The sequence below is a fragment of the Mixia osmundae genome, assembly GCF_000708205.1.
Source record: "Mixia osmundae IAM 14324 unplaced genomic scaffold scaffold_9, whole genome shotgun sequence".
In the NCBI taxonomy this organism is placed as follows: Eukaryota; Fungi; Basidiomycota; class Mixiomycetes; order Mixiales; family Mixiaceae; genus Mixia; species Mixia osmundae.
The window spans coordinates 324,494-350,146 of record NW_014575555.1 but is presented as its reverse complement, the minus strand read 5'-3'; the positions used below and the strand labels follow the sequence as shown (position 1 = coordinate 350,146).

General features: G+C 54.4%; 8 protein-coding genes across 8 annotated transcripts; 5 read left to right on the top strand and 3 right to left on the bottom strand.

Moving 5' to 3' along the window:
- Nucleotides 1–48: 48 nt before the first annotated feature.
- On the top strand, nucleotides 49–827 carry L969DRAFT_96177 (uncharacterized protein; the record flags this gene model as incomplete). The annotated part of the gene is made up of 4 exons (XM_014710742.1): nucleotides 49–121; nucleotides 169–543; nucleotides 594–694; nucleotides 798–827. 4 exons carry the CDS (start codon nucleotides 49–51, stop codon nucleotides 825–827), a joined length of 579 nt encoding a protein of 192 aa, XP_014566228.1.
- Nucleotides 828–972: 145 nt separating this feature from the next.
- Nucleotides 973–2,607, bottom strand: L969DRAFT_96176 (uncharacterized protein; the record flags this gene model as incomplete). Its single annotated transcript, XM_014710741.1, has 6 exons — nucleotides 973–1,429; nucleotides 1,480–1,874; nucleotides 1,923–2,339; nucleotides 2,386–2,401; nucleotides 2,455–2,489; nucleotides 2,539–2,607. The coding sequence occupies 6 exons, from the start codon at nucleotides 2,605–2,607 to the stop codon at nucleotides 973–975; spliced, it is 1,389 nt and encodes a 462-aa protein (XP_014566227.1).
- Nucleotides 2,608–3,021: 414 nt separating this feature from the next.
- L969DRAFT_83009 (uncharacterized protein) lies at nucleotides 3,022–4,707 on the top strand (the record flags this gene model as incomplete). The annotated part of the gene is made up of 3 exons (XM_014710740.1): nucleotides 3,022–3,322; nucleotides 3,556–3,953; nucleotides 4,006–4,707. 3 exons carry the CDS (start codon nucleotides 3,022–3,024, stop codon nucleotides 4,705–4,707), a joined length of 1,401 nt encoding a protein of 466 aa, XP_014566226.1.
- Nucleotides 4,708–4,903: 196 nt separating this feature from the next.
- L969DRAFT_77894 (uncharacterized protein) lies at nucleotides 4,904–6,831 on the top strand. Its single transcript, XM_014710739.1, has 5 exons — nucleotides 4,904–5,292; nucleotides 5,342–5,548; nucleotides 5,596–5,703; nucleotides 5,755–5,923; nucleotides 5,975–6,831. The coding sequence occupies exons 1-5, from the start codon at nucleotides 5,199–5,201 to the stop codon at nucleotides 6,759–6,761; spliced, it is 1,365 nt and encodes a 454-aa protein (XP_014566225.1). The 5' UTR covers nucleotides 4,904–5,198; the 3' UTR covers nucleotides 6,762–6,831.
- A 6-nt stretch (nucleotides 6,832–6,837) lies between these two features.
- Nucleotides 6,838–7,659, bottom strand: L969DRAFT_52262 (uncharacterized protein; the record flags this gene model as incomplete). The annotated part of the gene is made up of 4 exons (XM_014710738.1): nucleotides 6,838–7,067; nucleotides 7,116–7,202; nucleotides 7,253–7,344; nucleotides 7,397–7,659. 4 exons carry the CDS (start codon nucleotides 7,657–7,659, stop codon nucleotides 6,838–6,840), a joined length of 672 nt encoding a protein of 223 aa, XP_014566224.1.
- A 150-nt stretch (nucleotides 7,660–7,809) lies between these two features.
- Nucleotides 7,810–9,930, top strand: L969DRAFT_77888 (uncharacterized protein; the record flags this gene model as incomplete). Its single annotated transcript, XM_014710737.1, has 6 exons — nucleotides 7,810–8,230; nucleotides 8,365–8,665; nucleotides 8,716–8,849; nucleotides 8,899–9,079; nucleotides 9,130–9,523; nucleotides 9,572–9,930. The coding sequence occupies exons 1-6, from the start codon at nucleotides 8,056–8,058 to the stop codon at nucleotides 9,926–9,928; spliced, it is 1,542 nt and encodes a 513-aa protein (XP_014566223.1). The 5' UTR covers nucleotides 7,810–8,055.
- A 57-nt stretch (nucleotides 9,931–9,987) lies between these two features.
- L969DRAFT_52568 (uncharacterized protein) lies at nucleotides 9,988–11,056 on the bottom strand (the record flags this gene model as incomplete). Its single annotated transcript, XM_014710736.1, has 5 exons — nucleotides 9,988–10,196; nucleotides 10,251–10,357; nucleotides 10,415–10,697; nucleotides 10,751–10,852; nucleotides 10,909–11,056. 5 exons carry the CDS (start codon nucleotides 11,054–11,056, stop codon nucleotides 9,988–9,990), a joined length of 849 nt encoding a protein of 282 aa, XP_014566222.1.
- Nucleotides 11,057–11,211: 155 nt separating this feature from the next.
- On the top strand, nucleotides 11,212–25,622 carry L969DRAFT_96169 (uncharacterized protein; the record flags this gene model as incomplete). Its single annotated transcript, XM_014710735.1, has 12 exons — nucleotides 11,212–11,473; nucleotides 11,530–15,063; nucleotides 15,111–15,787; nucleotides 15,837–17,845; nucleotides 17,894–18,349; nucleotides 18,395–20,270; nucleotides 20,321–23,453; nucleotides 23,505–23,775; nucleotides 23,828–24,594; nucleotides 24,645–24,814; nucleotides 24,871–25,057; nucleotides 25,108–25,622. 12 exons carry the CDS (start codon nucleotides 11,212–11,214, stop codon nucleotides 25,620–25,622), a joined length of 13,857 nt encoding a protein of 4,618 aa, XP_014566221.1.
- Between the last annotated feature and the right edge of the window lie 31 nt (nucleotides 25,623–25,653).

Here is a 25,653-nt window from a genome sequence, read left to right as displayed (position 1 = left end):
CAAAGGATGGCAAAGCCACGCGATGTCAACAATTTATCGAGGCAGGCCATGTCAAGCCCAGAGAGTACCCTGCTCGTGCTCTCACTCGTCAGCGAACACATCACAGCTAGCTTTGTTGCCGGTGCGCGAGGCAGTGCAGACTGAAGCAGACGCTCAGCATCTGCGCAGAATTGAGGAAGCAAGATGCTGCCCCTTTGAGCAATGAGCCCTCTCACGTCTGGCGCCTCAAGAACCGCTACTACGAGGCCAAAGTCAGCATAGCGACAGCATATGATCTATCGACAGCTCTGGGACAGCTCCAGGGCGTGCCTGCTCTCATCGTCTTGTCCGATTACGATGCCAAACCGCTCATCATCTCGAGACTGTTATCTAGTATAGCGGCGTATCAGATGCCAGACATTGCCATTCTCGCTCTCGTCAAAGGTCACACGAACAGGGACGGGGATGCTGTCGAAGCAGAATGGCTGGATGTCGCTGTTGAGCAGGGCTTCGAGCTCGTCGATCTCGAGCACGCGCCCGAGACAGGCGACGATGGCCGTGATAGTGCGCTCGACTGTGACATAGTCGGTCATGGTAGCTTACAAAACATGCAGTGACGAGCTATGCTTATCTGGCTAGTACGCTACAGACCCACCTGTGGCCTCGCGTCGGAGCGACGGCTCCCACAGGCTTCGACGATGACTTTAGCGACTTTGTCTCTGCGGAGCCAAAAGGCGATAATGACATGCCCTCCTCAGCGGAACTCGAGGAGATGCAGCGGCGAATCTTTGGTGGCAAGAGCTCCATGATGAGTTCAGACGGAGAAGGCGAAGAAGAAGGGGATCTAGCGGCACTCATGACACGTCTCACTTTGCTGAAGCAAGAAGCAAGCGCCATGCCAGACGAAGAGAGCCGGCGGCGCTTCGCGGAACGCGTTGCGCTTTCTTTTGCATTGGGCATCGACGATGCAGCACAAGCAGGCAATGCATCGACCTAGTTGCTTTCCATAGTCTGATCGAGAATCTCTGACGAGCGAAAGTTGAGAATATTTCCTTCGTCGAGTACTTGTACGGCGCGTTCTGCCTCAGGCACGGGCATTTTGCCCAGCACGACGTTGACTTGATCGAGCGAGCCAGTCTTGAGAGCTTCTTGCAGCGCGGGCGCCAAGGTCTGCCAGATGTCCCACTTTCGCTGGAGATACTTCCTCACATCCTCGACATCGAGGTCTTCTGTTCCTTCGCCTTCCAGGACGAGCTTTTCGGGTGGCGGACCTTGCGGGACATCGAACGAGATGACCGTGTCTGGATTCTCTGCAACGAGCTGGATCACTTCTTCGCCACCTGTCCTTTGCTCCTCTGCAACGACTTGCGATCTCGCCCATAACCGCTCAAAAGTTTCCTTCACGTCCGCCAGAAAGACAGACTGAGCTTTTTGCACATTCTCGCGCATTCTGGTTGTAAGAGTCAGCATCCTATCGACGATGAGGGCCCAAAGGCTTACTTCTTGAAGAAGAGGCTGACACCATCACGACCGAGTTTGCCGCAGTATTGTATCATCAGGGCTTGATTGGTGCAATTCATGCAGGCCTGCTTCTTACCTGCCATGCCCAATTGGAACGCTTCGAGCAACATGGCGTCGACGACCGAATCTTTGAGTAGCTCGGACCCCGCTTGAGAGATAGCCCGGTACGATGATGTCCAGTCGCCCATCTTGATCTGACTGAATGCCCTGGCTGTGCTCGATAGCTCTTCCAGATCGGTGTCGTCGGCTTCTTGGGCTGCTTGTGCCTGTGCTACTGCAGGCGAGTTGATGACCTCTATTTCCTTGCTCTTGCCTTTGTTTACGCTTGGCTTGGGAGGGTCTATGGGTTGAGCGCTTGGCGTCTTGTTCACAGACTGAACGACACGTCAGCATTATTCATTCACAGCTTAAGCCCGGCGTACTCCCGCAGCGAAACCTTCATGCAGGTCTTCAGAGGTGATGTGCTTCTTGCTCTCCTTCTCTTCGGCTGCCAGCTCGATCTTGGCTTGCTCCGTTCGCTTGTCTAACTCGCCAAGATGGTAAGCTAGTTGAGATTTTACAGCTTCGTCTCTGTCGCTCTCGGGCGAGATTGCAGCTTGACCGGCAACAGTCATCAAGAGAGTCATGATCATCTCGTCGTGGCTCGGAGTAGCTTTCTTGGGGTCCGTCATAGGTTTTGGTACTTTTGCGTCGAGCGCTTGCATCGCGTGTCTGAAGGCATCAAATGTCGTCGCCTCGCTGCGAATGGCTTCGAGACGGTCTTTGAGGGTATCGTTGAGTTTGATCTCTGCTGTCAGCTTGGCAATGTTCTGCTTGCGCTCCTCTCGCTTCTCGTGGATCTGCAACAAGGTGAGCACAAGATGATTCGGCAGTGGGCGGGCCTGCCTGTCGTTGTCGCCATCTGCAGTCTCTGCATCAGCACATTCATAAATGCATAGAGTCATGCTAGCTTGCCTGATCATCGACTTTGTGTCGATATTGGGATGAGTCTGGATGACTATGAGCTGGCTGCATCTTGGCTGCGTCAGTCCGCCGTACCTCGATATCGCTGTCATCGCTGAGTTCCAAGTCGTCCCATTTCTTGTACGAATCGCCAAGTCGTGGCATCTCGTCAGCTCCTCGGCTCACAGCGTGGCCGCGCGAGTGAAGGCCAAGGCGACGACGACGCGTCGGACTATCGCAGCAACGATCGCCGATAGAATTGCAGCTGACACGGCATCGTTGTATGAGACTCTCGTGCATGTCAATAGCTTTGCTCGTCAGTTCTATCAGCTGCCATCGATCACGCTCCCTCCTGCCAGCACTTTCGCTCGGTCTCGCGACGATGTCCACTGCCGCCTCTTCAGCCTCCACTGATCACGGCATCCCGCTCGAAGGAAAGCGCCTCCAACTCGTACAAGATGCCATGGCCCTCTTTGGCTCGAAGCCAAGCCCGGAGATCTTCAAGCGATCCTGGACAGAGGGCGCAATCTTTGAAGACCCGATAGCGTATTGCAAAGGATCGGCAGAGTACTACCCACAATGGCTGGGTATGCCCAAAGCCTTCCCGATCAGCGAGACACTCGAGTGGAAGGTCGTCACGAACGAGCCCAACCTCATCGAATAGTGCGCCTCCTGGCTTTTGTACACCCGACGGAGCTCATCAGGCGCACGAGCAGCACGCAGAAGCAAAAGTACACGCTGCCCATCAAGGCGACAAAAGTGATGGACTCGCTCGTGAGGATGGAGCTGGACAGTTCCGAAAAGATCACTCATTTCGAAGATCGGTGGGGCGGCAAGCCCTGCCCGACGAACAAGATTGCGATGTTCCTTCGACGAGTGAGTCAGTCGGCTGCTTGACAAGCTGTGACTGACCTGCATGCATACAAAGGCGAATGCAAGAACAGTACCAAAGCTGATCGGCGTTCCTATCGAATACAAGCAAGTCTTTTCTGCTGGCTCAACGCATGCCAAGAAGGACGAGCTATAGACTCGCAGGCACACTAGCCTCGATGGTCCATTTGACATCAGTGTAATGTATCCGCACCCTGTATGCACGCTCTCATCTGCTTCTAGCTTTGACAGCTCCGAGACGCGTCGAGGGCGATAGACCCGTTGCTACCTCCCCTGATTGCTCTTTGGCATCTGCAGCGCTCCGGTTCTATCCATTCTTCGCCAGCATGTCAGCCACAGACCGAGGAGATGAGGTGCGACTGACATCGCCGCATGACTTCAAAGTCGCTTTGGACAATTATGCGAGCGAGATCGGTCAAGGCAATCGATGGCGACGAATTATCACGAGAGCCACCCACACGGCCATCTGCAAAGCAGTCAACGGGTCACCTAATCCGCTCATCAAGCTACACGGTCAGGCCGCACTTCAACACGTCCGCAAGCAAAATTTCAAAACGCTCATTCTTCAAGGCCAGCAATTCCTCATGCGACTCGGTAAGGTCGTCGCGATCCAAGACGAGGTCTCTCCTATCTCCGTATCCCTGGCAAACGGCTGATTCTACTTCGAGCTAGTACTACGATCTGATCGCATCCGCTCACGTTCAAGGCACTCAGCATCTCTCGGCCAACAAGACGCTAGTCCGTGCAAGCAAAGACTATGTTCTCCTACCGCGCCAGCTCATCAAGGAATTTGTGCTCTCCTGTCCTGGCTGCAATCCACTCGTGTCTCAGTCGACTGACGAAGCGATCGAGGAAGCTGCAACCTCGAAAGGTTCACGCAAATCGCTCGGCAAACTATCGCCATTCCTGCCATATCCGTCTTCCGTTCATGTTGCTGCGCAGCGGAGTGATCCACTGAGAAGAGAAGAGCAAGATGTCGAGAAAGCGATCGAGATTCCTGGCCTGCTCGAGATACCTGGCACGATCAGGAAGCAGCGCGTCGCGCTCATTGACCAATGGAACGTCGGCTCACCGGGTCAATTCCACCTCGCTTCTTCACCGGCGATGAGTGAATGCTACGGTCGAGACGATCGAGTGCAAGCGGGTGCAATTCATGAGGCATGCTCACTTTGGTCTGCATTGGCAACATACACGCAAGAAGAGAACAAAGATCTCCGAATGCAATGGTCACCGTCGAGTGACGATCCTTATCTCGGCCATCGATATCATGAGTCTCTATCGCCAGAACGTCACGGCAATCGTGCTGCCGAAAGCCAAGATCACGAGATGGAAGAGATAGACAGCATGCTCGACCTGGGCTCAGACACGTGCTAGGCACTCTCCCTCATGATGATGTATCGATTGCAGTGCGATCGGCAAGCCCACTTGCCTCTTTGATGTCATGCTTGCAGCAAAGACTGTAACGTGAAAAGCGTCTGACTTTGAGGGACCTTCGGGCGGGCATGGACCGGTGGCGTCGCACACGCGCAGCTTTGCACTAAACGTTCGGCGCGCCTCAGCGATATGGCCGTGGGCGGCTTTCACAAATTTCACGACAGCTGTCCTTGATCGTTCGTGACGTCGCTGTCGATCATTTGGATCTTCATGAGATCGACAGACGCTCTAAAACCCACTTTCGGCACCTCCGAGCCATGCTCTCCTAGCACTGATGAGCGTGTCTCCGGCTCTGCAATGTCGCTCGCTCCTCGTTTTGCTCTCACGTCATTGGCTTGATCGGATCCGACTCAGTTTCATGCGTTGCTATTGATACATCTTATAAAGCCTCTCGGGCACTGTCCCTCTCAGCCTGCTTACTTACGAGCATCATGCGCACGTTTGCAGTGTTGACGACGCTCTCGCTCGTTGCAGTCAGCCTGTGCTCGCCCATTGCCTGCCCATACCTCGAGTCGCATGGCATCTGTGAGTACCTGTGACCGACTTCGCCGCCACCGCTGAGCCATGTTGGCAGCCCTCGACAGCAGAGATATCCCAGGCGATGTCGGTCACGAAGCGCTGAAGAAACGTGGCCTGCCACAAATACTTGGCGCTCCTGCCAATCTGCTGGATGGTATCCTTGGAGGTGTTGCGGCCGTTGTCGACCCAAACCAGAAGCGTCCGGAGCCAGGCTATAACTTTATCGCGCCTGGACCGACCGACCAGAGAGGTCCCTGTCCGGGTGAGTACTCTCAATGCCGAGACTTTGCAACGCTGAATGACAAGCAGGCCTGAACACTCTGGCTAATCATGGTTATCTCAATCGATCAGGCATTGTCAGAGCGGGCGATGTCATCACAGCCACCGAGCGTGGCTTCAACATGGGTCCGGATCTGTGTAGGTTCACAACGCTGCATCGCTCGCAAGCTATGCTGACCCAATGAACAGCTGCTCTTCTCGTCACGATTGCCGTTGCCTTCGGTGGCAATATCGAGACCGAAGTCTTTTCATTGGGTGGCGAGGATGACCGCACCTACAGCGCAACTGGCATTGGATCCAAAGCAGCCGGTAGACAGTACGGGCTCGACGCTCACAGTCGTTGCGAGGGTGATATCTCGTCAGTTGAGCTAGCAGTATGGTACAAGCGGAAGCTAACGCACTTCAACAGAGCTACCCGAGAGGATTACTATCTCAATAACGGGGACGATCACAACGGCTCACCTCGCCGCTTTGCACGCTTCATCGAGACTGCTAAAGCCAACGGCGGCCAGTTCAACGTCCCTGCCGCAAATCAGCTCTTTGGCATCAACTCGAAGGAATCGATTGCCTACAATCCTCGTCTGTATTTCCAAGCATACACTATCGTCGTCGTTCTTGGCGAGTATCCCTTCTTGCCGAACTTCTTCTCAAACGGAACATACGGCGCCGGCGGTGATAGCAATTTCGAGAGCCTGGCGCCCTTGATGGGCTACACAATCGACAATGCGACTCAGCAGATATGCTATCAGCCTGAGCGCTTCCCAGACAACTGGTACCGCCGTACGACACCTTACGGCGTGGCACAGCTTGTTGAGGGTCTTGTGCCTACCTACCTGGCAGCCGGAAAGAACTTGCCTCTGCCCAATCCGCTCGGTGCCTTGCTACAGAACAACGCCCAGACATCAGAGATCACTTGCGCGGTCTATCAGGGTATCTTCTCCGGCATTCCAACGGCAGTCGGTGCCACAGCACAGTCGATCTCTGACATCTCCACGTACGTGTCAAAGTCACTGTTTGGCCCAAGTGCGAAGCCATTGTTCGGTTGCGACATCAGTGAGCCCTCGATTGCAACGAACTCGAGCAACCCGAACGGCAATCAGTACGCTTCGCCTCTCAACAATGGGGGCAGTCAAAGTCAGCAGATCTGTGGTTTCAAGAAGCCGCCTGGCCTTCCTGCAAGCGCGCCTACGATCTAGAGACACGATAGACATTCGCAGACTAGACATGTTGAAACAAAGAAATGACGAAATTCCAATTGACTGCATTGAGAACTCAGACGCTGACACCGTGAAACTGATCGTCGTGGACCTGACGGCGGTCGAGCGTCTCATGGAAGAGCTGGCGTTCGCGTTTGTCGAGCTCGTCGTGGATCTCATCAAGGGCACGCTTGAGCACCTCTGTGTCTTGCGAGTCCAGGTTGATGTTGAGATCACGCTTGGCAGGCGGCTGAGGTTTGATCGTGAAGAGAGCCGAGATATTGCCCGAGTCGCCGAAGAGACAGACTGACTAGCGTGCGTCAGCTCGGTGAAGCATGACTATACGTGACGGACGAATGTAATCATCACGTTCGGGTACGTCGGGCACTGTGATGTACGTATGACCGCGGCCGAGCTTGAAGTCCTTGGCAAGGGGCGTGTCTGTGTTTGCTCTTCAAAGGCGTAGCCATAGCTTAGGGCAATGACTTTACCTAGCATGAGATGCTCAGAATCGTCAGCGAGATAGCCGAGAACGAGCGTGCCATTCTGCTTTTTGCCATCTTCGGGGAGTTTGGCAGTTGACCTAGAGCAAAGGAGTTGCTTCAGCTCATCACTTGTGTTGGCATGCTACTGACCATTCGACGCGCTGTTTCGAGCCAGAGTACCACGTCACACCGGCCAGAGGCTTCGTGATGGGTGGCACGTAGACGGTCAGGATGATGCCTTGATAGCCACGCTTGACAAAGTCCTCGTTGGCATGATTGACGGATGCCACGCGACTGCGGGCGATGAGCTCATCATACTTGGAAAGGGCGAGCTCGCGAGAGGAATGCTCAGACAGCGCACGTCCGTATGCGCTTGCGAGCAGTACGCTTGCGACGATGACCTTGCTGAACATGGTTGCTCTTGCTCGGTCGAATGTGGCCGAGAGGAAGAAGAAGAAGAGGAAAAGAGCGACCGACGGCAACTTGTCGTCGCGGCGACGGCGCAATGCCACGGGGAAGCACAGCCTGTTGATATGGCACGTACTCGATTTTGATTGGTCACGCGTTGCTCTACGCCGCGCATCTCATCTTCCCGCTCACGCCCAACTTGGTCCAGATACTGTTCGATACATAGAGTCCTATCGAGTGCATCGTTGCTTGTCTGGCCGCACAGTCGGAACAGAGGTCCACGATCGGGCTGCTGCCTGACGACTATCGCCAGTATTGAGGGCTACTGCTGCGGCGTTGGCGCTGGCGCTGGCATTGTTTGCTGACTGATCTGACCTTCCGCACCTCTTCCTGCCTCCAAGATGACAAGCTCGATCTACTACAAGTTTCGCTCACAAAAGGATGCCTCCACGATCACATTCGATGGCACGGGCATCTCGGTCTTCGACATCAAGAAGGACATCATCGCTGCCAACAAGATGGGCGGCAAGGCAAGCGATTTTGACTTTGCCATCTTCAATCCAGAGACGGACGAAGGTGAGGACTTCTCTTGTCTGCTCTGCAAGTAGCTACATGCCTCAGCAATGGATCATGTTGGCGCGCGTGGAGACTCAAATGACATGCGCTGACGTTTGCGATCCTGCCTTTTTGCGCGTTGCTGTGCCTTTCAGAGTATCGACATGACTCGACCATCGTACCTCGCGCGACAACCGTGCTCGCCAGACGGACTCCCGCCTCGCGACGCGGCCAAGGCAATGCACAAAAGTATATCGTCGATGAGTCTACACTTCACGCGGCTGCGACGACCGTCTCGGCTCCTTCCTTGCCCTTCCAAGCCAAAGGTCCAATGTCAATGAGATTCGACAACGCTGCAGCCACTGTGCCTGCAGGTGACGATGAGGAGTCTCGGCTTGCCGCCATGTTTGCTCAATCCGGCCAGCAATGGGAGCAGCAGTCCTCCCAACTCTCAAAGTACGCTCCAGACGTCTCGAACTTTTGCATCAAGCTGATGTGCTGAACAGCATGAGGGGTCCACGACCTTTTGCGCCTATCGGCAGCAAGCCGGGAGCTGCACCTCCGCGGCCCGGCTTTGTTCATGGCATTCAGCGTGGACCGCCACCGGGCGACTATACGTGTCATCGATGCGGTCAGCGGGGTATGTTTGATCACGACGAGCGCTTTGTCGTAGCTGACGGATGACATAGGTCATTGGATACAAGACTGTGCGACGAACAGTGATCCAAATTTTGAGAACAAACCCAAACTTAGGCGAACGACTGGTATCCCTCGCAGCTTCTTACAGACAGTCGAGGCGCCCACGGAAGGGGCTGCGGCAGGTGTCATGGTCACTGCTGATGGTGGCTTTGTGATTGCCCGTCCTGATGCGTAAGTATCAACTAGCTCGTCTCGAAGGAAGATCGCTCACATTGGACCAGTGCATCGTGGGCGCAACGCAAGACCGGTCGCAAGAATCTAACGCCAGCCGATGTGCAAAACCTCGAACCGACTGACCCGGACTTGAGCTGTCCGATCTGCGCAAAGCTCCTCAAAGATGCGGTCATCGTACCTTGTTGCTCTACGTCTTTCTGCGAGACTTGCATACGACCCTATCTCGAGAAGAACAGCATGATCTGTCCAGAATGCGAGAGCAAGGTCAAAGGTCTCGATGCGCTCAAACCTGATGAAGATCGTCGGACGCGCGTGAAGGAATATATTGCAGAGATGGTCGAGCAATCTCGCGACGACAACGCGCCTGGGGCCAAGACGGAAGATGGCAAAGAGGAAGAAGGGGAAGTCAAGGCTGAAGACCAGTTGGCGGAGGAGGCAAAGGTAAGCCATTCTAGGCCTAGGTGGCGCAGGGCTCATCGCAGTCAGCAGCCTGAAGACTGCACGAGCGAAGACCAGAAACCAAAGGTGGAATCGCCTTCAAACGAAGCGGAAGCAGGCATTGCGCCGGCAGAAGCCGCTGCGCCAGCTGTCAATGGGCTTTCGGGCATGATGGATCCAATGTGGATCCAGACTCAGATGATGCAGTGTCTCATGATGATGAATAACCCAGCACTGCCGCCGCCGATGCGCATGCAAGCGGGCTTCCAGCTACAGCAGTTTCAGGCAATGGCAGTTGCAGCTGGCTTTGCCCAGCCGCTGCCTCAGCAAGATCAAACCAGAGGGCAGAAGCGCGGTGCGCAAGACGATCGAAATGGCCCCACCTCGCGTCCTCGCTATCTCGACTAAAGTCAGCAAAGGTGTAGATGTGTTGTTGTCACACGTAATTGCAGATGCGTTACAGATATCTACTTCTTCTCGCCTTCTTTCGGTTCTGGCTCAGGCGGCTTGATCGTGAATGTCTCTGGACGGGCAGACACTCCCTCGCCGACTTGCTCCCAGGGTGACGCTGCGCCTTCGAAGTTGCGGAAGGCTTGAGCGAGCTGGAGCGGTTCGGAGACGACTCGCTTCTTCTCTTCGTCGTAGCGCACTTCTGTCGTTCCTGTGAGGGGGAAGTCTGGCACATCCACTGAGCGTTAGCGAGCGAACATCATCAGCCACACGGACGTACCTTTGCGCAACGGGTGACCTTCGAAGCCATAGTCGGTCAGGATTCGCCTGAGATCGGGATGACCAGTGAAGAAGACGCCGAAAAGATCATAAATCTCACGCTCGTACCTGCGCGGCAAAGGCCAACGTTAGCAGATGCGAGTGGGAAATTCAAGTCATGCGCACCAGTCTGCGCCCCTGAAGACGCCCACAGACGACGGCACAGGTGAGACCTCATCGGCGTAGGTCTTGACGCGGATTCGGGAGTTGTGCTTCACGCTGAGCAAGTTATAGACGACCTCGAATCGCTTCGGCCGGGTCGGGTAATCGACACCGCAGACATCAACGGCAGACTTGTACTGTGTGTTGGAATGATCTCGTAGAAAGGTGAGGACTTGCACGACCGAGTCGGGCGCGACGTAAAGCGTCAACTCGTCCTTGTACACCGAGAATTGCTGTATAAATTTGGCTGTCTCCGATCAAGTAAGCGCGGTCAGGCGTGCAGACGGCAATGCGACTGACGCAGACATCCGGTCAGATAGCTGCCAAACTCGTGCAGAGGCTGTTGTAGGTCCTTGAAGTGATCGGCAGCATTTATGCCGGCAGGTTCCTCAAATGGCGCAGCTGTATATGACGGCGCAGTCTGAGCCGCCTGTCGAGAGGAGTCGGCTTGTGCTCACCTGAAGGCTGCGGCGGAGGCGCTCCCTTTTCCTCAGCATAGCCTCGCCGATCGCCGCATTGAGGTCGGACAGGCGGCAGGCTAGATGTCGAAGCGACCGTCAAGCGGGGTGACACTCCTCGCAAGGCTCTTGCAGCTCGCACAGACATGCTATCACAAGCAAACCCTGCGTCGATTGGTGCGCACGCAGCGAGTCGTCGCCCCCCCACATCGGCCGCGGTAGATGACACGGTCGCGCCGTTTGGCGGAGTTGAATTGTCCCCCAGGTGCGCCTCACCATAGCTCGCAGTGGATGGCTGCCGCGATGGCAGAGGCTGCTCTGGACGATGGTCCGAGCTCGACGCAGGCCGTCTCGGCTCGAAGCGACCTGTTCGATGTCGCCATCTTTGTACAATATCTTGGCAAAGTCTTGCCTTTGCTGCTCGGCAGTCAGGCTGATGAGCTCGAGCACCTCTTTCGAGCGCAAGAAGCAACCGACCAGCTGCGTCATTTTGGCTCAGAGCCCGCTAGATTGGTCGTCTACCTCAACAAGACCTGGCTCAGGGAAGCTTCAGAGGCTGCGCAAGGTTAGTTCTGCTCACGACCTAGAGATGGCCTAGCCTGACCGCCGTTCTCCTGACAGATGGCCGATTGATCTATCAGTACACGGTGAGCGATACGATGGCCTACAGTGTCAATCATGTAGCGACTTTGGCTTGCATCAAGCGCGTGCCCAGCATCGATACTGCTCAGCCGCTGGAGGCCCAGCTTCACTTTGTCAACCTGTTCGGACCCGCCTCAGCTTCAGCCTCAGCCGCAGAGACTGTTGTGTCCAGCAATGGCGATGCAGGCGTGTCGGTAGCGGCCACAGCCCTACTGAACCCCTACGAGAGCTTACACAACCTCGTTCATCTCGCTGTCGCGCCCTACTTCGATGCCTATGTCTCTTCGCGCGCCGATCCAGCGAAGCAGGCGCCAACATCGGGCAAAGCGAAAGATGCAGAGGCCAAGATGGGCATTCCCATGACGCGCAAGAAATTCGCAGAACTCGAGCTATCACTTTTGCATCTGCAGCAAAATGTCGAGATCCCAGAGATCCACCTCGTCGTCAATCCCGTTGTGCGGTCAGCAGTCGAGTCATGTCGTACAAAAGGTGTTGCTGTATCATCGGACGCCCTCAGTCCCACGCTTCTCCAAGACAGTGGCTTTCTCAATCGCATTCAGAGTGACGTGAACGCGTGGATCAAAGAGATACAGAACGTCACCCGTCTCAACCGGGATGTGACATCAGGCTCTGCGAGTCAAGAGATCAACTTCTGGCTCAGTATGGAGCGTGCACTCGAGGATATCGAGAACCAGCTCAAGAGCGATCCGGTCACGCTGACCCTTGACATTCTAAAGCATGCAAAGCGCTTTCATGCTACTGTCTCCTTCATCGCCGATACGGGTCTCAAGGAGGCAACAGATCTCGTCATCAAGTACAATCTACTTATGAAAGACTTTCCACTCGATGAGCTGCTGTCTGCTATCGATTTGCCGCGGATCGAAGAAGCGCTCAAGCTTATCTTTGGGCACATCAACAAGAAGCTGAGAGTATCGCCTTATCCAATCAGACGAGCTCTGCCCCTGGTTGAGGCCATCTCGCAAGATCTGCAAGATCAGCTCATTCGCGTACTGGGTAATCAGCGCTTGATGCAATTGGATTACGACGCTTTCGATCGTCAGATGCGGGCCGCTACTGCTGTTTTCAATACCTGGGACGACTTACTCAAAGAATTTACAAATGTTGCGAGAGAGGTCACTCGCAAGCGTAGTGAAAAATTCATTCCTATCAAGATCGTCTCTGTCCATACCAAATTCCAGGAGCGAATTGCGTATCTGCGCCAATTCAGAAAGGAACACACAGAGCTTATCGCCATGACACGAAACTTCTCGGCCTCGAACGAAGTCAGACGATTGACCGGCAGACCGGCAGAACGACTCAATGGTAGCTCTGACATTGATATGGAAGACGAAGTTCGATCGGCTTATGACGCCGTCAAGAATGTCGATGTGCTCGACATCTCGCCCGAAGGCACAGATATCTGGATCAGTGCCGAAGCAGCCTACAATGAGCAAGTCTCGAGGGTCGAGAACTCCATCATCGCCAAGCTGCGCGACAGACTGGGTCAGACACGCAATGCTAATCAGATGTTCAGGATCTTCAAGTCTTTCAACACATTGTTTGTACGGCCTAAGATCAGAGGAGCCATCCAAGATCACCAAGCCCAGCTGCTCGATTCGGTCAAAGACGATCTCAGACGGCTGCAGGAGAAGTTCAAGACGTCTTATCGTCAGTCTGAGGTTCAGGCACTCGCTCAGCTACGCGACTTGCCACCCATCGGAGGTGCAATCTTATGGGCGCGTCAGATTGAGCGCCAGCTCAACGCGTATATGACTCGTGTTGAAGACGTACTCGGCAAAGGCTGGGAGCTTTATGCCGAGGGTCAGAAACTGCAGACCGAAAGTCTTAGCTTCAGGCGTAAGCTTGATGCGAGGCCTTTGTATGAAGCTTGGTTGCACGAGATCAACAGGCGCGATCTTCAGATCTCCGGACGACTCTTCGAAGTCGTCAGGTTACGAACGCAGGACAGCTCGAGCCTGGCTTTAGCCGTCAGCTTCGATGCGCACATCATCTCACTCTTCAAAGAAGTTCGCAACTTGCTCTGGCTTGGTTACTCGGTTCCCCATCAGATCAGCAACACTGCGAAAGATGCGCATCGCGTCTACCCGTTTGCTGTCAGCCTAACGGAGAATATACGCACGCTCGCGCAGACGAATGAGCTCATCCATGCCAACCCGGCTGTCGCTGTCTTACTTGCCGAGCAGCGCAACAAGGTTCAGATGTTGATCACAAAGGGTCTCAGTCTTCGATGGGAGAATTTTGTCAACAGCTACGTCGCTAACAATGCCGAAGCAAGAGAATCTCGCCATGCTGCATTCGTAAGAGAATTCTCGAGGGCCGTCTCGCTTTTGCAAGAACGCACAGAATCGCTCGTCAGACTGCAGGAGCAAGTCGATGCAGCTTTGAGCCAATTGACGTCATGCGACTATGCTTTCGAAGCTTTCCAGTCCATTCTGGTCAAGCTGCAGCAGCTCGTAGATCGACTGAACCTAGAAGGCTTTGTCAACCTCGACGCATACGTTGCTCAGCTCGACGCGCACATCGAGCGAAAATTACAGGATCGCTTGCAGAATGTGCTCGAGCATTGGACAGAGGACTTCGCGAAGGAGAACATCGATGGCTACCAACCCCTCGGCAACGGCGTCTCGGTTCATGGGAAAGGAGAAGCACTTCCGACCTTTCAGCACGAGCTGCGAATTCAAAACCAGGTCATCTTCCTCGAGCCGCCACTGGCTGCTGCCCGTGTTCACTGTTACGCTCATCTACAGGAGCAAATGGCGGTCGTGTGCGCTTTGAATCGTGTAACCACTTCCCGATACGACATGGGCTCCCAGCTTGACGATCACACGCCGCAAACGTTGCGCTACACCGCGCTAATGTCTCAGCTGCCCAAAGCTGGCATCCTGCGGGCATTCGCTCTCATCGAGACCCGTATGACCGAGATGAAAGCGTACGTCGGCAAATGGCTGAGCTTCCAAGCGCTCTGGGACTTGGAAAGCGAACACGTGTATGCGGAGCTGGGCGACTCTATCGATGCCTGGCAGCAGATGCTTGCGGAGATTCGCAGGACGCGCGCGACATTCGATACTACTAATACGTCCAGAGCTTTCGGGCCGCTGAGCATCGTCTACGATCAGGTGCAGAGTAAAGTGAGTCTCAAGTACGACACATGGCAGCGCGACATCCTTGCAAAGTTCGGTCTAAAGCTTGGTAGTAACATGCGCGCCACACACAATGAGATCCTGCAAGCACGAAAGTCTATCGAGACGAAGGAGCTTGATGGCTCCTCGACTGCAAGTGCAGTAGCATTCATCACATCGGTACAGGATCTGCGACAGAGCGCGCAGAGCTGGCGAGCGTCTGTGGATGGTTTTGGCAATGCTCAACGGACCCTGGAGCGCCAGCGCTTCACGTTTCCTCCAGACTGGTTGTTCATCGATCAAGTCGAGGCTGACTGGAATGCGCTGAACGACTTGCTGGAGCGGAAGAATGCACAGATTGTGGGTCAGATTGGTTCGTCACTTTCTCTTCTGCTCTTTTCCAGCTGATCGCCTTAACAGGCGGACTGAGACTCAAAGTTGCGGCCGAGGACGCTGCTCTGGCGAATCGAGTGGCTGCGCTGATGGCTGATTGGGAGCAAGAGAAGCCTGTCCAAGGCAATGCGCAGCCAGAAGCAGCTATGACATACTTGCAAGCCTTCGAAGCCCGGCTTGGCAGTGCACAAGATGAGCTCGATCTCATCGCACGTGCTAAGCGTGCGCTCGACGTACATGCTGTCGAGGACGTGCGGCTCAAGCCTGTCGCGGAGGAGTTGCGCGATTTGAAGACTGTCTGGACCGCACTTTCTGGCATCTGGGCGCAGCTCTCGGAGCTCGCAGAAACTAGCTGGACCTCCTTACAACCTAGAAAGCTGCGGCAGCGTCTCGATGCTCTATTAGCATCTGCGCGCGAAATGCCGAGTCGAATGCGACAGTATGCTGCTTACGAGCACGTCCAGGATCACATACGTCAATTGATCAAGATCAACACGCTCGTGACCGAGCTACGATCAGAGGCCATGCGAGAGCGACATTGGCGTCAACTACATGGTCGCCTCAACACCGGTGCAACGCTCGACTTGACAGGCATGACACTGGCGACAGTATGGGGTCTCAATCTTCGACGTAATGAGACCCTGATCAAGGAGATCATTGCGCAAGCTCAAGGCGAGATGGCGCTGGAAGAGTTCCTCCGACAGGCATGTGCTTCCGCACTGATGCAGACGGTCAAACTTATGCTCTTTGCAGGTTCGCGAGACATGGAATAGCTACACACTTGATCTGGTGCAGTATCAGACGAAGACTCGGCTCATCCGAGGCTGGGATGATTTATTTGCAAAGTGTAGCGAGCATCTCAATTCGTTGTCGGCTATGAAGCTTTCACCTTACCATAAGGTTTTCGAAGACGACGCTGGCGCCTGGGAAGATAAGCTCAACCGGATTCATCTGCTCTTCGATATCTGGATCGACGTTCAGCGTCAATGGGTCTACTTGGAAGGCATCTTCACCGGTAGCGCGGATATCAAGCACTTGCTGCCGGTCGAGAGCTCTCGCTTTAATATGATCAACACCGAATTTTTGACTATCATGAAAAAGGTCGCGAAGTCGCCTCTGGTGACTGACGTCTTGGCGATTCCGTCTGTGCAAAAATCGATGGAGCGCCTGGCAGATCTGCTCAGCAAAATCCAGAAGGCTCTCGGCGAATATCTTGAGCGCGAGAGATCCGCTTTCCCTCGTTACTACTTCGTCGGCGATGAGGATCTCTTGGAAATCATCGGCAATTCCAAGGACGTCCCTCGAATCATGAAGCACCTCAGGAAGATGTTTGCGGGCATAGCGAGCATTGTTCTTGACCGAGCAGAATCGAGAATCGAAGCGATGGTGTCCAGGGAAGGAGAAACAATACCGTTCACATCGCATATCGTCTTCAAAGACTTTCCTAAGATCAATGATTGGCTGGCGAAGCTCGAATCGACGATGAGAGTCTCTCTCGCGGAGCAGCTTCTGACTGCACACCACGCTCTGAGCATGTTTTTCAACTCACCGGATGGACTGAATCGCGAGCAGCTGCTGCAATGGGCTGATGCCACGCCAGCCCAGCTTGTTACCGTCGCTGTCCAGATACAGTGGACGCGTGGAGTCGAGGATGTTCTTCGGGCAGGAGCTCCTCTGCAGGGCTGTCTGGATCAAATCTTGCATACACTCGACGTCCTTGCCGACGCTGTCCTGCTTGATCTTCAGCCCCATCTGCGGACGAAGTGCGAGCACCTTATTACGGAAATGGTACACCAAAGGGACGTCGTCCGACAACTCATCGCGCAACGCGTACACTCTATACTGGACTTTGCTTGGCAATATCATCTACGCTTTTATTACGACGCAAATGTGAGCGAGCCGCTAGATCGCTTAATTGTGCGAATGTCCAGTGCTGAGTTCACATATGGCTACGAATACCTCGGAATTGCCGACAAATTGGTCCAGACGCCGCTGACTGATCGCTGCTATTTGACGCTTACACAGGCCCTCAGCCAGAAGCTCGGAGGCGCACCCTTTGGCCCGGCAGGCACTGGCAAAACTGAGTCCGTCAAGGCACTTGGAGCCCAGCTCGGCCGTTTCGTTCTCGTCTTCTGTTGCGACGAGACCTTCGACTTCCAAGCGATGGGGCGCATCTTCCTTGGACTCTGTCAAGTTGGTGCTTGGGCCTGCTTAGACGAGATGAACCGATTGGAGGAGCGCATACTCAGTGCGGTATCTCAGCAGATTCAAAGTATTCAGACAGGTTTACGAGGCAGTATTCAAGCCAAACCTGCTGCGATAGAGCTACTCGGGCGCAGACTCACGCTAAAGCCGGAGACTGCCGTCTTCATCACAACTAATCCTGGCTACGCAGGACGGTCAAACCTTCCTGCCAATTTGAAGAAGTTATTCAGAAGTATTGCGATGACACATCCCGACCGCGAACGCATAGCGCAAGTCATGCTCTTCTCTCAGGGGTTCAGGACTGCCGAAGCGCTGGCTTCAAAAATTGTGCCATTCTTTGTACTGTGTTCTGAGCAGCTCTCGACTCAGCCGCACTACGATTTTGGGCTGCGTGCGCTCAAGTATGTACTCGTCAGCGCCGGTCGCGTTAAACGGGCCGCTGTCCGCGCGGGCGATGTCAGCACGACTAACTCAGCAGAAGAGTCCATCCTCATCCAGAGCGTCACCGAGACAATTATGCCAAAGCTGGTGGCCGAGGATGTAGATCTACTCAGGCAGTATGCGATCTTTCATTCGTCTCGTAGACGCTGCTGACTTGCGCACAGGCTACTTGCCGATGTCTTTCCCGGCAGCCAGTCATTGCCTGCCGATCTGAGCGAGCTGACCGAGGCGATAAGGGCAATCTGCTCGGCCGACAACCTTATGATAACGGAACAATGGCTCGAGAAAGCGATACAGCTTTATCAGATATCGCAGATCTCACACGGCATCATGCTCGTAGGTGCTGCTGCTACTGGTAAAAGCAAAGTCTGGCAAGTCTTGCTGCGAGCTTTAGAGCAGACTGAAGGCATGGAGGGCGTATCTTATGTGATAGATCCCAAAGCCATCTCCAAGGAAGCCCTGTACGGCACTCTCGACCCGACGACGCGCGAATGGACTGACGGCTTGTTCACACACATTCTTCGTCGCATCATTGATAACGTCCGGGGCGAAGATACCAGGCGACATTGGATTGTATTTGACGGAGATGTTGATCCTGAATGGGTCGAGAATCTCAACAGGTCAGTACAAGCCCAAGATGAGCGTATCAAGCTGACTCCTTGCAGCGTGCTTGATGATAACAAGCTACTAACCCTGCCCAACGGTGAACGACTGAATCTTCCTGGAAACGTAAGGATCATCTTCGAGGTCGAATCGCTCAGGTACGCGACGCTAGCAACGGTCAGTCGATGCGGTATGATCTGGTTCACCGAGGGCATTGTCAGTCCTGCGATGCTGCTCAACAGCTACCTCGCTGGCTTGGCAAAGCATTCGCTTGCTGTTGCAGATGAGGACGATGCACCGAGTACTGAGGCGGCGGCTCGCTTGCGAGATTCGACTGTTCTGCAGGTTCAGACATCCATCGCTGCCGTTCTATCGCCATTCTTTGGCGCCAGTGGTATCGTCTTGTCTGCTCTTCAAAAAGCGAAGGAAATCGCGCATATCATGGAATTCACTTCAAGTCGAGGCTTATCAACATTGTTCTCACTACTCAATAAATCAGTTCGCAACGTCCACAACTATAATGCGAGCCATTCAGACTTTCCGTTGACCGCTGCGCAAATTGCAGCCTATCTGCGCCGTCGCCTTCTCACTGCTCTGGTCTGGTCCTTCTCTGGTGATTCGTCGTTGATCTCTCGCGCGGCAATGAGCGCTTTCCTTTCAACAGAGGCATCGTCAGATATGCCAGACATGCTTTCCGGAGAAGCCCTGCTCGATTTTGATGTCGACATGAACAGCGGGCAGTGGACTCGCTGGCAGTCTCAGGTCCCAGTCATCGAGATCGAGACACATGCGGTTTTACGCCCGGATGTCGTAATTCCCACTATCGACACGGTTCGCCACGAAGATGTCATGTATTCATGGCTTTCTGAGCACAAACCGCTGATGCTGTGTGGGCCTCCTGGCTCGGGAAAGACGATGACACTCTTCAGTGCACTGCGCAAGCTGCCCGAGCTCGAAGTCGCTGGCCTCAACTTCTCGAGCGCAACAAGCCCGGAGCTCATTTTGAAAACGTTTGAACAATATTGCGAATATCGCAAGACGCCTAAAGGCACCATTCTATCCCCCGTCCAACTTGGCCGGTGGCTTGTTATCTTCTGCGACGAGATCAATCTGCCCGCGCTCGACAAGTATGGCACACAGCGCGTCATCTCCTTTATGCGTCAGCTCGTCGAAGCCAACGGATTCTGGCGTACCTCGGACAAGACCTGGATAAGTTTGGAGCGCATTCAATTTGTAGGCGCATGCAATCCGCCGACAGATCCAGGTCGTGTGACAATGTCGCAGCGTTTCCTTCGACATGCACCACTTGTGATGGTCGATTACCCAGGAGAGATCTCGCTCAAGCAAATTTATGGTACTTTCAATCGCGCGTCTCTCAAAACGATGCCCACATTACGCGGCTACGCTGAGCCACTGACGGCTGCAATGGTCGAAGTCTATCTCAAATCGCAGGCCAGATTCACTAGTGACGTGCAAGCACACTACATCTACAGCCCTCGCGAGATGACCCGATGGATGCGTGGCATCTATGAAGCTATACGGCCACTCGAGACGCTGAATCTCGACGGTCTCGTGCGTCTTTGGGCGCACGAAGCGCTCAGACTCTTCCAGGATAGACTCGTTGACGAGCCGGAGCGAATCTGGACCGATGAGCTCATTGACGATGTCGCAGAGAAGCACTTTCCCGGCATTCGAGACTCATCTGCACTCATGCGACCAATACTTTACTCGAACTGGACATCCCGAAATTACATACCCGTGGAACGGAACGAGCTTCGCGAGTTTACAAAGGCTCGTTTGCGTGTCTTTTACGAAGAAGAACTTGACGTTCCGCTCGTGCTCTTCAACGATGTACTTGATCACGTACTGCGCATCGATCGGGTCTTCCGACAGACTCAAGGGCATGTGCTTCTCATAGGCATCAGTGGAAGTGGAAAAGTGCGTCACAATTTTTACCGGCGTCGTACAGACGCTTATGGTGACTGCAGACGACGTTGTCCCGGTTCGTCGCGTGGATGAACGGCCTCAGCGTTTTCCAAGTCAGCGTGCATAACCGCTACACGAGTGAAGACTTTGACAATGACCTGCGCCACGTCCTTCGTCGGTCCGGATGTCGTAGCGAGAAGATCTGCTTCATCATGGACGAATCTAATGTCCTCGATCCCGGCTTTCTAGAGCGGATGAACACCCTTCTTGCCAATGCCGAGGTGCCAGGTTTGTTCGAGGGTGACGAATACGCTGCACTGATGACTGCGTGCAAGGAAGCTGCACAACGGGACGGGCTCATCCTTGACTCCAATGATGAACTGTACCGCTGGTTCACGCAGCAGATTGCGCAGAACTTGCACGTCGTCTTTACGATGAACCCGCCGGCTGGAGGTCTCGCTTCCCGAGCTGCCACTTCGCCAGCGTTGTTCAATCGATGTGTGCTCGATTGGCTCGGTGACTGGTCAACACAAGCATTGTACCAGGTTGGTTTTGACTTCAGCAATTCTCTTGATCTCGACAAGCCGACCTATGCTCCGCCGCCTGATCTGCCCATCGCTTACAAAGATCTCGAGATCCCACCGACTCATCGAGCTGCCTTGGTCAATGCTATGGTGGCGATCCATCAATCGATGCATGCACTCGCACACAAGGTGCAGCGACGTCAAGGCGTTTCGGTGTATATCACACCACGCCACTACTTGGACTTTGTCAATCATTACGTGAACCTTTATTCAGAAAAGCGCGATAACCTCGCCGATCAACAGCAGCATCTCAATGTTGGTCTCGACAAACTACGCTCAACACTCACACAAGTCGCAGAGATGCGCGAATTGCTCGCCATTACGCGCGCAGAATTGAAGGCGAAAAACGAGGAAGCCAATGCCAAGCTGCAGACGATGATTGCCGATCAGCGTGAAGCAGAGCAACAGAAAGCCGCCTCGATAACCTTACAAGGCCAGTTGGAGCGTCAAAATATCGACATTGCTAGTCGCAAGGGTGCAGTCATGTCCGAGCTTGCTGAAGCCGAACCTGCTGTCGAAGAAGCTCAATTGGCTGTCAGTAACATCAAGAAACAGCAACTGACAGAGGTCCGCTCAATGACAAACCCGCCGGAAGCAGTCAAGATGGCTATGGAAAGTGTGTGCATGGCCTTAGGCAGCAAAGCCGACAGTTGGAAGACTGTGCAGAGCTTCATTCGTCGCGATGATTTCATCAAGAGCATCATCGACTTCGACACTGATAAGAGAATGACCGCATCGCTTCGATTGCAGCTCGAGAGAGAGTACCTGTCACGTCCTGGCTATACATTTGAGCTCGTAGACCGAGCTAGCAAGGCTTGTGGGCCGCTCGTCAAATGGCTCATCGCCCAAGTTGCCTATTCCTCCATCCTCGACAGGGTCGGACCATTGCGCGAGGAAGTTGATGCCCTTGAAGAGCAGGCCATTCAGACAGAGGCTCAAGCGGTGTCCATTCTCGGCACTGTCGCGGCCCTAGAAGCAAGTATTACGCGGTACAAGGAGGAATATGCGGTTCTGATAAGCGAGACACAAGCTCTCAAGACCGAGATGGATCGGGTTGAAAGCAAAGTCGGGAGGAGCATCGGTTTGCTCGGCAGTCTTGAGTCGGAACGACAGCGTTGGGAGCATAGCAGCGCAACCTTTGACGCTCAGATGCATACGATGGCGGGCGATACGCTGCTATCAGCGGCATTCCTGGCTTACGCTGGCTACTTTGACCAGTCGCATCGACAGAGTCTTTGGCGAATCTGGGCGCGTCAACTAGAGGACTCTGCTATCGCGTTCAAGCAGGATCTTTCCCTCACAGAATTCCTTTCAACTGCGGACGAAAGATTGCAATGGCAAGCAAATGGTCTCCCGTCTGACGATTTGTGTATCGAAAATGCTGTGATCATCAGTCGCGCGCGTCGCTATCCCCTTGTAATCGATCCCACGGGTCAGGCCGCCTCCTTCCTTCGTCAGCAATACGCATCAAAGCGTTTGACTATCACCAGTTTCCTCGATGCGTCCTTCACGAAGAGCCTCGAAACGGCTTTGCGCTTTGGCACAGCTTTGCTGATCCAAGATGTAGAACGCTTAGACCCCATAGTCAACACAGTACTCAACAAAGAGCTGCGTCGAGCTGGTGGCCGTGTATTGATCCGTGTCGGCGGCCAAGACATTGACTTCAGCCCTGCCTTTAGTTTATTCTTGACGACTCGCGATTCTTCTGTCGAGTATGCGCCCGACATCCAAAGCCGGGTCACCTTTATCAACTTCACCATGACTCGTGAAAGTTTGCAGAGTCAGTCTCTTAGTCGCGTCATGCTCGCAGAGCGTCCCGACACGGATAGCAAGAGACGAGATTTGATAAAGCTGCAAGGCGAATATGTCCTTCGTCTCCGAAGCTTGGAACGAGCTCTTCTGAAGGCACTCAATGACTCACAAGGCAACATTCTCGACGATGACAAAGTGCTCGCAACCTTGGAAACCCTGAAGCGCGAGGCTGCCGATGTAGCTATGAAGGTCGCAGACGCGGATGCGGTTCTGCAAGAGGTCAACTCAATCACAGCCGAATATCTGCCTCTTGCGCAAGCATGCAGCTCGATATTTTTCATGCTCGAACGTCTCTCGCAGCTAAACCACTTCTATCGCTTCTCTCTCACATTCTTCTTGGCCATATTTGAGCGAGTGCTGGCCAGCGTGGCAACGACCGGCGCTTCTCAAATACCAGAAGAAAGACTGCGAATCATCGCGGACACTCTCTTCAGCGAGGTGTTCGCGCAGGCCTCTCGCTCAGTCCTTGATGCAGACCGCCTCGTGCTTGCGCTGCACCTCGCATCGATCAAGCTGCGCACGCAGCGGCAGAGCGACGTGACTGTCAGCATCGATGTCTTGCTTCATCCGGCTGATGTCAACTCGCCTGTCAAGACGGTGGCAGGCGAGCTCGAGGTCGCTTGGCTTTCACATCAGCAGCAAGCTGCGTTTGCGGAGCTTCTCGCGCAACCATCGTGGCAAGACGTGCGCGACTCATTCAGCAAGCATTCCGCTGAGTGGCAGAGTGTTCTCTCGGGGTCAGATCCGGAGCGAGCGTGGACGCAGCTTGTCCCTAAAGTGATGCATCAGACGACTGAAGGTCAGTCATTGCGCGCTACTGCGCATCGTGCTGGCTGATAGATCGTCGCAGCGGCAGAAGCGGCTCGCAGCCTTCTGCTGATGCGTGCACTGCGGCCCGACCGTACGCTACCGGCCGCATTTTCGTTGGCGGCTGCTGTGTTCGGCTCAGGTTTGCTGTCAGATCACGGGGCAAGGCTGGCATCTTTGGTCTCAGAGCAAGCTGCCATCATTCCGATCTGCATTGTCTCCGTCGTCGGCTACGACGCGACCTTCCGCATCGATGCACTCGCCGAGAGTGAAGGCATACAATGCGTCAGTATTGCGATGGGCTCGCAAGACGGGTAAGCGAATTTCTCTCGAAATAGCTGTCGCTTATGTTTGAACGACCTGCAGCTTTGCTCGAGCCGAAGCTGCGATGTCCAATGCGGCGCGGCAGGGCAATTGGGTCTTGCTAAGAAATACTCACCTATGTCCAGCTTGGCTATCAGGTATCACCGCAAAGTTATTAGTCATGCAGCCAACCGCGTCATTCAGACTCTTCCTCTCGATGGAGATCACGACGACTATCCCGATCAATCTGCTCAGCCAGAGTCGAGTACTGATGTACGAAGCACCCCCTGGCATTCGCGCTAGCTTGCTCGATACGTTGAGCAGCATACCTTCCAAGTATCTCGGTGGCCCAGCAGAAGAGGCGCGAATCATCTTCCAGCTTGCGTGGGCTCATGCCGTCATTGTCGAACGAGTGCGATATTGTCCCCTCGGGTGGACAAAGGGCTTCGAGTATAACGATTCGGATTTCGAAGCGTCACTCTTTGCGATTCACGAATGGATAAGACGAGTAGCGCAAAATCGTTCGAATATCGACCCTGCTCAGATGCCATTCCAGGCCATTCGTACGCTCTTCAAGCAAGCCACTTATGGAGGTCGCATCGACACTCGTCAGGATCAAGCGCTGCTTGATACTATTGTCGACGGTTGCTTCTCAGCAGCTTGCTTTGAAGAGTCTTACGCGCTCGTGCAAGGGCAAACCCAGCTCAGGGCTCCGGATGGCCTCAAGCTCACTGATTACATCGCCTGGGCTGAAGCTTTGCCGGAGCGCGAGCCCCCTTCCTGGCTCGGCCTGGCCGATTCTGCTCAGAAGCTCGTTGCAATTGACCAAGGTCAGCACCGTTTGCGGAAAGCGACGGATAGAGCTGATCGTATGACACAGGCAACCGGCTTGTCGCAAGCCTTCGGCGAGTCGCAGCGCATGAGGATGACGACAACGACGACGACGACAGCTCGCTCGAAACGACTGCGCAGACGCCGGACGCACTCAAGCCAGCATGGATGACGTCGATAGAGCGCCTTGTCACTCGCTTCCTGAACAGTCTGCCAGCTGTAAGCTGCCTGCGTACGCGATGCTGCGCCGCTGATGATGCGCTGTCATGCAACAGTCTGTGGAGGGGCGCTCGAACGATAGTCTTCGCGGTCCACTTGCAAGGTTTTGGCAGCAGGAGCAGCAGCTCCTCGTTACTCTCCTCGATACTGTCAGATCAGATCTGGGTCAGCTTCTGTCGATCTGCCGCGGACAATCGAAGCAAAACAATGTCACTCGCCAACTAGCCTCAGAGCTTAGCAAAGGTGCGTTCTGCGAGTCTCTCATCAGAATCCTACTGACAGGAAGTGCCTAGACGTCATCCCACCGCGATGGGCGCGCTATCGCTCGGTCAAGGCAATGACGGTGCAAAGCTGGATCGACGATCTCGCTGCCCGGATCACACACCACATGACGGCGAGCGATCCGAGTCAGAAGATGGCAGTACAGTTGGGTTTGCTCACGAACCCGAACGGTCTCTTGGTTGCGCTCCGTCAGGAAACCGCTCGCTCATTGCGAGTCTCGCTCGAAAGCCTCTCGATGTCGATGCAACTCGGCCGAGCTACCGGATCAGGCTTGCAGGTCAGCCATCTGCAATTGCACGGAGCCGATTGGACTCCTGCCCATCTCGTCGCAAATGACGGAGAAGCGAGTTTGCTGGATGTGACCACGCTGGCGTGGTTGCGTGCTGACGATGTCAAGACATACGCCACATGCTACGATTGCCCAGTCTATCTCAACGCAGATCGAGATGAGACGCTCTTTGTCATTGGTCTTCCCGCATCCGACCCAGCCCAGCTGACGATGCGAAGCGTGTGCATCATCCCATAACAGAAGCAAAACCTTTGTGCAAGTGTGACTG